The sequence below is a fragment of the Nelumbo lutea genome, chromosome 1 (genome assembly GCF_056320005.1).
Source record: "Nelumbo lutea isolate HS-2025 chromosome 1, American lotus-T2T, whole genome shotgun sequence".
Classification (NCBI taxonomy): Eukaryota; Viridiplantae; Streptophyta; class Magnoliopsida; order Proteales; family Nelumbonaceae; genus Nelumbo; species Nelumbo lutea.
Window position 1 is genome coordinate 11,021,461 of NC_142684.1, and position 12,458 is coordinate 11,033,918.

The following is a 12,458-nucleotide window of genomic DNA, read 5'->3' on the forward strand; positions in this document are numbered from 1 at the left end:
AGGTGAAAAGGCGCCCTTGGAGGCTCGCCTCGCCCAGTCGCCTAGCAGTTTTGTATATTGTCTTACAAAATACTTTTATATTGTTTTTTTATTGAGATTATAATTATAAAATAGACATTACTACACAAAAATATTCATTTTTTGTGTTTATAAACTAATTTCTTTTTATTATTTTCTTATTTGTTAGGGTTTAATCAACACAAACATTGCTAACTGCTGTATTGAACCCTCAAAGACTTCAGAATTTGAACCAATAAGGGAAAAACTTTAAGTTTTGTCTAATCAACACATTTCTTCCTCCACATCTTCCACCTTTTCCTTTCTTCTTTTCCTATAACAAAAATAGGGGTTCAGTCCCCGTATTTATTGAATTTTCTTTTCTTTCTTATTTTTCTTCTCATAAAGATGTTGATTTTCTAGACATAAACATGAAGTTTATAATTTTCTTATGAAAATTATGGATAGTTATTAAGGAAAGATGGTTATGGAACCTACGGAACTACCTAGGATATGTATTTTTCACTTGAAAAAATCCATTGCCTAGGCGCCCGCCTAGGTGACTAGGTGACAAGGCGCCCCCTGTTGCCTAGCCTCGCCTTGGTGACTTCAAAACTATGGCTATAACCTGTCACCACAAACTGGTAGTGTTGGACTCTGGCCAACTCAGGCACCACTTTGAGGGGATGCTACCTCCAGAACAGGGGGAGAGAGAGAGAGAGAGAGAGAGAGAGAGAGAGTTCAGGTTTCCTTTTTTTTCCTCTTTATTGTTTTACATCTTGCTTTTTTTAGGCTCAGGCTCAATACACATCAAGAACTAGTAGTTACATTCTAACAATTTCTTGATCAATACAGTAAATAAAGAGCACTTAGAAGTGATGCAATAGCAGACTAGGCATGGTGAGCAACAGCACATTGCCAATTTCTGTACTTGTTTGAGCAATCAGGGCCCTTTTTTTTAAGCAAAGGTAACTTTTATTGAAGATAGAAAAAACAGAAGTACATGAGAGGATGTACTGAAGACAAGAGTGGCTTGGAAGAATTACAAAGGCAAACAATTGTCACTAAACAAGAAATCTCTAGAGAGCCCTGATTTTGCTGAGCTATGTGGTTTTGCTAGGCTACATCCCATTGCTAGTCTATGTGATGTAGGAAGTTAGATCTTCAGCATTTCTAGCTTTATTTTCAAAAATCCTATTGCTCCTTTCTTCCCAAATTCCCCATGAGTAATCAGGGCCTTTAGGACTTACCAATGTTAACATTGGAAGCCAAAAGAACTCAATAACTCCAATGTAAATACCAAAGGAGAGGAAATTGGGGCAGACAAATTATAGAGGCCTATCACCAGGAAATAGTGTCTATAGCCACAATAAACCCTATGGTCCCGAAACTAATTAAAATTTTCAAATACAACTCCTTGATTTCTACATCAACAGCCAACTTTCTCCCTCTTTTTCTGAATGTTGATCTCTTGTTTAGACACATCCAACAATTTCCCCAGGATATGATTTTATGCTGCATAAGCTGTCATAACCCTGGTTTATAAATTTGTCAGTACACTTAATAAAGTGCTTAGTTAATTGATGACTACTTACATGAAACAAAATACACATGAATTATGTGAATCATCAAGTATTATTATACAATACAACCAAGTTCATCATCAGGATGATTTGTTTCATCTTTGAAATGCAATGTAAGTATCAAATAGATACCATTTCGTACTAAAAACCTTTAGAAAATGTGGGCCCCTTATTTTACAGCGACCTTCTGTGTTGAGATCCTCCAACCCAAGTAGAATCTTCTGGATCTTTAGCCGATCCAATACAGGGTAAATGTTATTAAGTGGGTCAATTACACAACAGTCTGGGTGATCTTGGAAATACCTGTATAGAAACAAAATGCAATTAGAAAGGATCTGGTAGCACCTTATTTAAGCTAAATTATACATAGCAAGTTTCATAAGATAAGTTGACTATACAGCAATCAGGGTCATAAAAATGGTAAGAACCAAACCTGATCAGAAAAAAAGTAAAATAAAATAAGAGATGTCTTCATTTAAACTAAGTACTCCTGTTGAGTGACTTCAAAGAAGAACAATGGCATCAATATGAAAATTAACAAAACAAGAATCATCCTCTAAAAGCTTTTCCCAAGAGCAAAATGCTCTTGTTGGAGCTGGTGGTGTTGTTACAATGATATGGAAAATCAAGTCGTTTTGAACTATAAAAGAAGTCAAAAGACGGCACCAATTGATCATGAAATAACACAAAAGGGAATACCAATTGCATTAGTTTCTTCTTCAAGGTGGTGATGATCAAGTGAAGGAATCCTTTCCTAGGATACAGGAAAAGATGAACAAAGTGTTGGCAGGGAGCACAGTGAATGGAAAATAGAGATACCCCCAGACAAGTTACATTCTGATAAGAAAGCTGATGGCTCCAAGGGAGGATTTAAAAGTATGGAATAGGGAAGTTTTTGGGAACATTTCAAACAAAAAAATCTAAACTTAGAAAAATGGCAAATTTTGAGAGACTAGAGGGCAGGGATGTCCTCTCTAGGGAGGGTAAAAGGGAAAAGGAAAGTGTGGAAAGGGAACTTTTGGAGGTGATTCATATGGAAGAAGTTATGTGGAGGCAGAAATCAAGAGTAATTTGGCTAAAGGAGGGAGATAAGAATATAACATTCTTTCATGCCCTAGCAAGGGGCAAGAGGAGATAAAATTTCACCTCTAGACTGGAGGACGAAAACAAAGACAATGATGATCCAAGAGAAGTGATGGAGGAAATGGAGGAGGAACTTCTACCTCAATTTGTAAAAAGTATTGAGGATGGGAATTTGATGAGAGGGAAGTATGGAAAAGGAGTTTGATGAGAAGGAAGTATGGGAATCAGTAAGTATCATGAAGGGTGACAAGGCCCCAGGCCCTGATGGTTTCAATCTCTTTTTACAAGAACTATTGGTATGTGCTAAAAGAGTATGCATTGAGGATGATGAATGAATTTTGGCAGTAAAACATGGTTGAGAGGAGTGCAAATGCAACTTTCGTATCTCTAATTCCAACAATGGAAGGGATGCCTAGAGTCAAGGACTTTAGACCAATCAGTTTCATTTTAAGTCCCTACAAAATCGTTGCTAAGGTGTTAAGATAACACCTAACTTCATACAAAGGAGAAACAAAACACCCAAATGCACAACAAAACTGCCCAGGATACAACTATAAAACCCCCGACTTCCCCAAAGAAATCCAAAGGAACAAAACAAAACTTTAATATATCCTTGAAGACAAAAAAAGGTGAAACCCACACAACCATATCACAAAACTTCAACTAAAGCTCTTAACCTTCTCCACTCATCTGCAGATACTACAACAGCCTCCCATCATTCTTCATCCACAAGTTCTGCTTCCCTCCCTTCACTTTCCTCCCAAACCTCACCCCACTTCCCCAACTACTTTCAATTTGTTATATTCTTCCTTTAACCTGAGCCTCCATGACTACAATTTTTTTCAGGTCTCCCTTTCTTTCACTTTTTCCCACTCTATCAGCAGTCACTTGCTCAATGTCCTCCTTTCCAGCTTCGTTCTCTTCAGCAAACTATATTCCATTCCTTTCCCCCTTCTCCCCTGGCAAGACTTCAACTTTTTGATTAAATGAAACTAAACCTGATGTCTTTTTGACCGAGCCTAACTCCAAAGAAATTGCTTCGCCTCTATCTTTCAAAGAAATCTGACCTCTAGCCTTGAACTTCGATCCCTTCCCCTTGTAAATTCTCTTAAACCTGCAACAAGTACTGTCCCTAACGAGCCCGCCCTTAAGACGATGAAAAACTTTGGTCACATGAACAAGCTGCCCATTTCCCGACCCTTTTCATTTTCTCAACTCCCTGCATTGAAAGTGTTAGTAATAGGATTCTCCAAAACTCCTTCACTTCTTCTCCTACCTACATCCGCCCCCAATTTTCCTATTAAGACTAAGTACCTCAAATCTTCCTCGTTGCACACCTTTCAAGTTCAATGAAACTCGCCTCTCCCCCCATCTCCAAATCCAACTCCCTACTGCCAATATCAATGGAAAGCACCTTACTTTTCAAAGCAATGTCTGGAGCACATTCACCACCTTCCTTAACCTCATCTGAAACAGAGGAAAAACCTGTTGCAAATACCAAAGCATTGTCCCTAACTGTAGCCCTGCCTTGAGGGGCACCACCGTCGGTAGCCAGTAAATAGAGCTTGAGAGTTAAGCAGGATCCTATCTAAGCCTACTTCGTCCTTAAAACATTTCAGACATTTTGATGAACACAAGTCTTCAGTGCAAACGAACTTTGTAGTCACCCACTCCAATTTCTCAATCTTCCTCTTTCCTAATCAATTGAGAGATCTTGAAAAGAGATTTTTAAACCTTCTTTGCCTTCAACCGCTTAGTCTCACCAACCTTTGCCAATCTAGCTCCTCTAGATGACCAAACCCAAGCTTATTTTTCTTCTTTGTCTCACACAACTCGAGGGAAACACAATCTAAGCCCAAAGGGAAGAAAATGGACAAGTTACTGTCTGTGATCACCCTTCCCTTTGAAATCATGTGGCCAAAAGAACAGTCATGCAATTTAACCAACATGGGCACAACACCAATTGGGCCATCTGGCCTACTTGACCCAAACCGACGATCCAAGTGGCATTGCCCACATGGTCCATCCGTATGTCAATTTGCACTGCCTAAAATAACCTTTTTGATTGCCCCCTGTCCCTTCATCTTCCATAAAACTCTTTTGAACCGACCCAGCCTCATTCATTGTCTTCTCACATTCTGTCATTTCCTCTTCCCATCTCCCTACCTCCTCCCACTCCCTCTCCTCCTCTTCCACATGGCCTCCAGCCCAACACATCGACATCATCTATGAATTCCCGGTTGCACCTACACAGCATTGCTTCAGCTTCCAACGCAATCCAAACCCTGTACCAAAGACCATCCAACTGCAGCTTCACAGATTGGGGAATGGCTTCTAGATTCACTCCAGTGATACCAAATTTTGCAGCATGAAGATCATGGATATCGATATCAACTAGCACCCCTCCAATGGCCTTTGCAATGTTCTCAAACACATGACCCTCCATTGTTCCACTAATGCCAGACCAACGCAAGTCTCTACTTTCTGCAAATCGACCATATCTTCCTCAAGCTCAACATCAAAAATCGCCTTTCTGCTATCAAAATGCCTGATGAAGACAGGAGCAGGCCTGTTAACCTTAATCCTAATCACTTCCAAACAGCCTAACAATCAAGTTCCTACATCAGTTAATTATGAGAATGGGAGCGTTGCATTCACCTATTTAACAATAGACAACCATACTTGTATGTGAGTTGACTCGTGGACTTATGTCAGCTTGCTAATCATTATCAAACATGGTGTGTCCATGCAACACTTAGGGCCCATTTGGTTCACAGGAATAGGGGTCTGGAATCGGAATCAGAGTGGACTATTCCGATTCCAACTGTTTGATTGGGTGGAATTGGAATCTCATTCTCATTCCAGCTGATTCCAATTTCCATTCCCATTCCTGTCTGAACCAAACAGACTATGGGAATAGACCATTCCAGTTCCAATTCCAAGGGATTTTGATTCCGATTCCGATTCCGATTCCAGCTGTGAACCAAACGGACCCTTATTTGTCTATAGATTCATGTCTTATTGTATATATTATATGTTCTATGAGCCATTGTAAACCACCCATTGTCTTCAGTTTTTAGTTCACATATTGATGAACTCATATCAAATATGATACAAGCAAGAAAAGAAAACAGAATGCATGGAAATGCAATATGATGAACTCATTACATTTCTTCCAGCTATGACAACTAATCAGTTTCTGGAACTTAACCTTTCTAGCTCTTGCATGCCCTTAGAGTAACAAACTTTGTTAGAAAATTCTGAAGAACTTCCCAACTCAAAGGTGACTATTTCATCAGTTGCTTTATGAAGAACCACGTCAACCTCTTGTAGTTGAGATGCTAAAGGAAGATCAAATGTCATAGGAACAAATCTCAAGCCATTTTGAGTACAACACATCGGGAAGGCTCCTCGCTGTTAGAGAAATGTGTCAGTTTCAATATATCATTGGTAATATAGCCAACAATTAAGCAGATCAGATGATTAAAATAATCAGATCATCAACCAAAGGAAAGTACATGCAAATATATGCACACGCATATGTAAGAAATATAAATTTACTGATCCAAAATAGAATATTTATACACAATTATTCGTGCATATGTACAAATACGAAGGCAGACAATTTGTTAGCTGAGTCAATGAAGAAGTCTAAACAACCCAGAAATCAGAATCTTCAATGTAGCAAGATGGTTTAGGCCCAAAAGAGCCCAAATGTTCCTATAGCCTCCAATTATTCACAGGGCTGCTTAAACCCCCTTGTGACATGCCAAAAATAATCCCCTTTTTGGGAGTACTTTTTTTTATTTTTACTTTCATTTTTTTTATTGCTTTGTATATTTTAAATTAAAACATGGTAATTTGTCATGGCTTGTATTACTCGAGGTAAGTTCCACCATTCCAATAAAAGGTGCCCATAGAACTTATCCAGATTAGGAGAGTGGACATTTGACCAATCTACAGGGTTCAATATCCAGAATGGCTTGGATTGGACACAAGACCCCTCCACATGGAAAAATAGGTAGTTATCTAGCAATCATCCATTGATTAAGAAGCCTTCTCAATATTGGTCATGAGCACGATTATGCACCAATATAGCAAATTCAACCTTTAACACTCAGAAGTTGTGATTATCACAAGTGTGACCATCGCAAACAGAAAATCCACTCCCCGTACATCTGTCATGTATACCAGTGGCATTACCAGAGAACACTCCCCATGTAAATCTACTTAAACAAGAGATAATTATTTGCAGAGTTTAATTGCTTCTATCAAAGGACATACCTTGGCAAAATCTTCTTCACGAGAAGGTTTCATAACATAACCAATTGTCAAAGCACCATCACCGATAGCCTGAATTCAGTGGAACAAGAATAAGGAAATTCCATTAATACAGGTGCCATAAAATTACATTTCGTCATATACATCTGAGGAACTAGTATAGTTTAAGTATTAACCTGGAAGTCTGGAACTACTAACCATATACCAAGGAGCAGATTCAACTGCAGGTGTCCAATGCAGTCACTCCAAGGTGGCAACTTAAAAATAATATGGTATATTATATTCGACGTAGGGTTTCCAGCAGTTTCAGTCTACAGCTTACACTGGAGCAGATTCCCCAAGACCCCCGCACCCTGGGTGAAGGCAGGATATGATCCCAAGTCCCCACTACAGCCAACAAGGGACCTTACCAGCAAGCTAGCTGGAACCTTTGTCAGGGTAGACCTTTCTCTAAATTGAGTCAAATGACTAAAGAACATAGATACCAAGTCCCTGTTAAGGCCCCATAAGGTCTATAAGTAATCAACCCAGAATTGACCTCATTATTAATTGGGCTTATTGGTCTGACCCAATTGTAGCCAACAGACCTTAGCTTGGTAACCTTCTCAAAATATCTTATTAGGTCCCCTAGAAAATGGGACATCTACAAGATATTATTAGAAGTAAATCATGAAAAACATCTGTAAAAATGTTGGGGAAAAGCTCTTTAATGATGTTGAAGGTGAAAAAGAATTTAGTGCTAGGTGGCAGAAGAAAAGGAAGTCTGAAATTTGGGTTCATAACAAGTAACATGAAGATAATTAGTTGGAATGTGAGAGGACTTGGAGGTCCTACTGGAGAAGGACAATAAAAGAGGTGCTTAAAAGGGAAAAGCCAATTTTTTTGTTGATTCAGGAGTCTAAGGTGCAGGAGATTAATAGAAGATGGGTTAGGAGCTTCAGGGGGAATAATAACATTATGACAAGAGGATACAGTAGAATGTCTCGAAGAGTTGGTGGGCTGTTTTACAGTTTCAATAAAACTGAAGAATGCTAATGATGGATTTGTTTGGCTATTGACTAACGTGGGTGGTCATCCAGATTATGTAAAAAGGTGAAGTTGTGGTGTGAGCAATAAACATATTTTAAATGGGAGAGTATGTGATTCTTTAGGAAATTGCTAGATTTGAAGGCAAAATCAAAGAGTGGAATAAAATACACTTTGGGAAATAGGAGGAAAGAAAAGAACATTTTATCAATCAAACAGAGGAAATTGATAGGAGGGGAGGATTGGGCCCCTTGAATGAGTATGACAAGAGGAAGAGACTAACTTTAAAGAAAGACTTGGAGGATACTTTGTTGAGAAGAGAAATAAGTTGGAGGCAGAAGTCTAGAGTTAGATGGATTAAAGAGGGGGATAAAATACAAGGTTTTTTCTTTTTTTGATTTCTTAAAATACGAGGTTTTTTCATGCTATTGCCAATGGTAGGAGAGAATTTTATTCAATGTTGGAAAATGATGAAAGTGTAATTACATATAAAACATATTCACGCATGTAAACTCTTAATCTCTTTATTTTTTTTCCCAATTGCATTACTTCAAATAGCTAATGTGATGCTAAACATTATGCATTCCTGATTCTACAAGCCGCCTTTGTACCAAGTCCCTCGAGGAAAGGGGCACGAGGTGCACGCATTTTAAAAGTGTTGTGCCTGGGACCTAGGTGAGGTGCATACCCTAAAATGCACAGATGCACAAATTTTCAAAAGGCCTGCCTCTGGACTGAAGTGCAAGGTGCACCAGGCATGCGCCTTTTGAAAGTGTTGTGCCTAGGACCTAAGTAAGGTGCACACCCTAAAATGCGCCACACCTATGTGCCTAGGCGCACCTTTTGAATCACTGTATGGATGTCCCTTTGACTTTTTTGGCTTCTTTGACTTTGAAAACGCCTAACTACAGAAAGACTAGATTCAACTGCCTTCCTATCAGAAACCACCTTACTTGCATTATCCCTTGCGCTATCCTCAGAAAAATTCTTAGAAATAAGAGTATCATCCAGTCTTTATTGCCTTTCTTCCTTTCCTCCACCTCTTTAAACACTTTCCTTGTGAAATCCTCCCCACCCACAGAAAAGACCCAGAATTTTACCAACCTCAACTTCTGTCTCCACCACTCTATCAACTAATCCCTTCACAACATGAGTTGTCATCCAACATCATGTCTTCATCTCGCACATCTTCATTCTCTTTCTCTTCTTCGAATCTTCTTTATCATCTAAATGTTTGGCCCTATATTTTTCCAGTAATAAACCTTTTGAACCTAACAGTTCCAAATTTTCTCTTCCCACCTCTGTATCTGACAGCTTCGACACTCCAGACACCTCCGTCTCAACCACTGAAATCACAATAACCTCATTTGGGGGTACCTCACCCTGGAATCCAGAAACCTTTCTTCCCAATCTACTCCTAGCTGCACAACCACCACCTCGAAGCAACTTACAGTGTCAATCAATTCCAGACACTCTACCTGATTGTCAAAGATGTTCTCTTCCACTTCAACATTTCCACTACTTTCCTTGTCCCTCTCAAGCAAACTGCTCACATTCTTGCCACCCAACAAAGTAATTGTATCCTGGTTCTTGATGCCATCTGAAACATCACAGGAGGACGCCTCCTCAACCAAACCACCATCCGCAATCTTGGTATTTGGATCCTGAGGAGAGCCCGAAATTTCTTGACCATCAGCAGGTCCATCATCAACTGGAAATCCAACCGAAGAACGAATTACCTCATTGCCTCAACATTTTTTTATCAGTAACAAAAGCTTTCATTAATTATATAAAAAAGATTAAAATACAAGGGTGGGGGGGAGGTAAACCCTCTTACCACCCCCCAACAATAAAATTGCATAGTATCCCAAAACAATTGGCTTCTTCCCACCCCCTGTTTGGCCAAAGCATCTGCAAATGAGTTAGCACATCTTTTGACCCACCAGACATGCACATCCATTCCTTGGGTGGTCAGCCACTTAAAATGCCTTGTTTCATTAATGAAAAACCATAACTCATAGTTTGACTTCTCTATCCAGCCAATTACCACCAGTGAATCTCCTTCTATAATCAACTTACTTATATTTAACTCCTTAGCCCTTTTGACCCCCTCCAGTAGGGCCAAAATTTCTGCTCTCAAGGAATCTCCAACTCCAATTGGTCCCGAGAAAAGAGCCATAACTGAACCTGCCTCTGTTCTGAACACACCACCAACCCTTGATGGCTCTGGGTTTCCTTCACTGCTCCCATCAAAGTTGAGTTTGATAAAGCCTTCCATTGGAGGGAGCCACATCGGATGGACATTGATTCTGCTAGGAGCTGAGACTGTTATTTCCTGCCAATTATTCATGATGGTCTCTATTGAAGCATCCCCAAAAAGATTCATTGTTTTTACCCATTGTGCTACCCTCATGGATATTACTTCTATAATTGTGTCCCTGCTTCTTTCCTTTTCCGCAAATATCCTTTGATTCCTTTCCTCCCAAATTGTCCAACAAACTGCTGCCTTAGTGCATCTCCACAAGATTTTTCCCCTCTTTTTGATCCAGCTACCAACTGCATAGTTGAAGAGACTGTGAATGCTAGATGGAGGAGTCCACCTGCAACCAAATAAAGAGAGAAACCACTCCCAAATAGGAAGAAATAAAAGGCAAGATATAAGTAAATGAAAGCAAGACTCACCATCAGCTTTACAAAGGGAACACCAATGTGGGGACAAGCACCAAAAAGGCTTCTTTTTTGAAGAAGAAGATCGCAGGTATTAATTCTTTCCAAAGCTATTTCCCAACACAGAGCACTGACCCTAGGTGGGACCGGACTTCCCCACACCTCTTTAGAAGGGAAAGGAAGGGCGGGAGAAACAGAAGAAGGGGCCAGGGCATTGAAAAAGGAGGCATAACTGAAGGAAGCAGAAGAAGAAAGGGTCCAAATTCGGGAATCCCCCTTTGACGGATCTAAGAAAACCTTTTGAAGAACCTGAATTAGGGACCCCACCAAATCCAACTCAGAGTCTCTGAGACCTCGTCTGAGCCCCAATTCCCAATTAATTTGATGTCCTGAGCCAACAAAAGAAACAAAAGACGAGGTAGTAAAGTTTTTGTACCTAGAATGGGTAAAGAGGGAAGGAAATTGATCCTTAAGGGATGCCTCCCCCACCCACACATGCTCTCAGAACCTTACCATATTTCCAGAACACAAATTATACCTGACAAAGGGCAGAAAACAAGGAAGAACATCCCAGATGCCTTTCATCACCCTCAAACAAATTTGGTCACCACCCCATTTTCATTTTTTCCTTCTCCAAATGCCGCTTGTCACCCTCTGCCAACACTTTCAAACGTCCCCAATTTGCTTTATTCGATCTTAAAAAAGTGTTCTGATATTTCCGCCTCTGCTACTTTTTAAATTGACCCAAAAGCCCCTTCTCTCAAAGCACCTGCCCGCCCATTAAGACCTCTTGGTCACACATGAAAACTTAAAACATTATGTATCCAGTATTCCCAACAGCTTCCCATTCTAAACATTGGGTCCAACCATCCTCTTCACATGAAACCACCCCTCATTACCCTAGACCCTGAATCGAGAACCCCACCTAGCATTGCACTACCCTTTTCCTCCTGGCTATTCGTCTTCCTCAACTTTTTTTTTATAATAGCAAGAAAATTTCATTAAAATAAGTCATTACAGACGGTCTGGTGTTGAGAGGAAACCAAAGACCAATTACAAAACATTCTCAAGATTACATTCTTGAATTTCAAGAACATCCCAGAAATTAGATTACATTCATATTCCTCACCTTGGAAGCCCGTAAGACCTCTTTAAAAGAAATTGCAGCCTCAAAATTTTCTGTTGCATTAAGTCTCACATGATTTTTTCTAACGCTTACGCTAACACCTCCAGAGACAATTCAGCTCCTTTCTCTTTTGTCAAAACCTGAGTATACAAGCAGCCAAGCATCGACTGCACACTTATATGAGAATGATCATTTAAAGGAATTCTGGAGTGCAGCTTCTCTGCCCATAGGTGATTCTACTACTTCTCTGTTAACCCTGTTTTCATTTGAAAGCACCACGTGGTCCACGTTGCCATGTAGCACCTCTTGCTCTACCCTTTCGTCTTCCTCTCTGCAACAAGTTGGAAAGAATACACCACTTTGAGATCATCACTTGGCCAACTTGAGTATGAACAGTTTCAGCTTCTAACTCCACAGCATCTTCGAGTAGATCAAAGATAGCTTTCTTCCTCTCAAAAGGGGTGATCAAAGCACACCTACTAGCTTGGAAAACCAGGAAATTACTTCAGCAATCTCTTTCGAATCTCTTCACATCCTGCTTGGTCGACACCACCCAATGCTCCTTATGCTGATTATGCACTATTTTGAATATGACATTTCTGCCTACCACCATAGTGTTCTCCCATTCAACAGGATTTTCCATGACAAGGTAATACTCCTTGTCTTGTGAAGTCCCAAATGTCAAATGAAACGTC

At 39.9% G+C, this 12,458-nt stretch overlaps 1 protein-coding gene across 7 annotated transcripts in view; it reads right to left on the bottom strand.

Annotated features, from left to right (window-relative positions):
* ITPK4 (inositol 1,3,4-trisphosphate 5/6-kinase 4) overlaps window positions 1-12,458 on the bottom strand; it is a 75,798-nt gene that overhangs the window by 30,647 nt on the left and 32,693 nt on the right. For all 7 annotated transcript variants that reach the window (XM_088964057.1, XM_088964061.1, XM_088964059.1 and 4 more), the window contains 3 exons: window positions 6,948-7,016; window positions 5,875-6,077; window positions 1,730-1,883 (listed from right to left, as the gene is read on the bottom strand). In XM_088964057.1, the coding sequence (XP_088820183.1) occupies window positions 1,730-1,883; window positions 5,875-6,077; window positions 6,948-7,016 (426 nt within the window). The remainder of the gene's footprint in view (window positions 1-1,729; window positions 1,884-5,874; window positions 6,078-6,947; window positions 7,017-12,458) is intronic.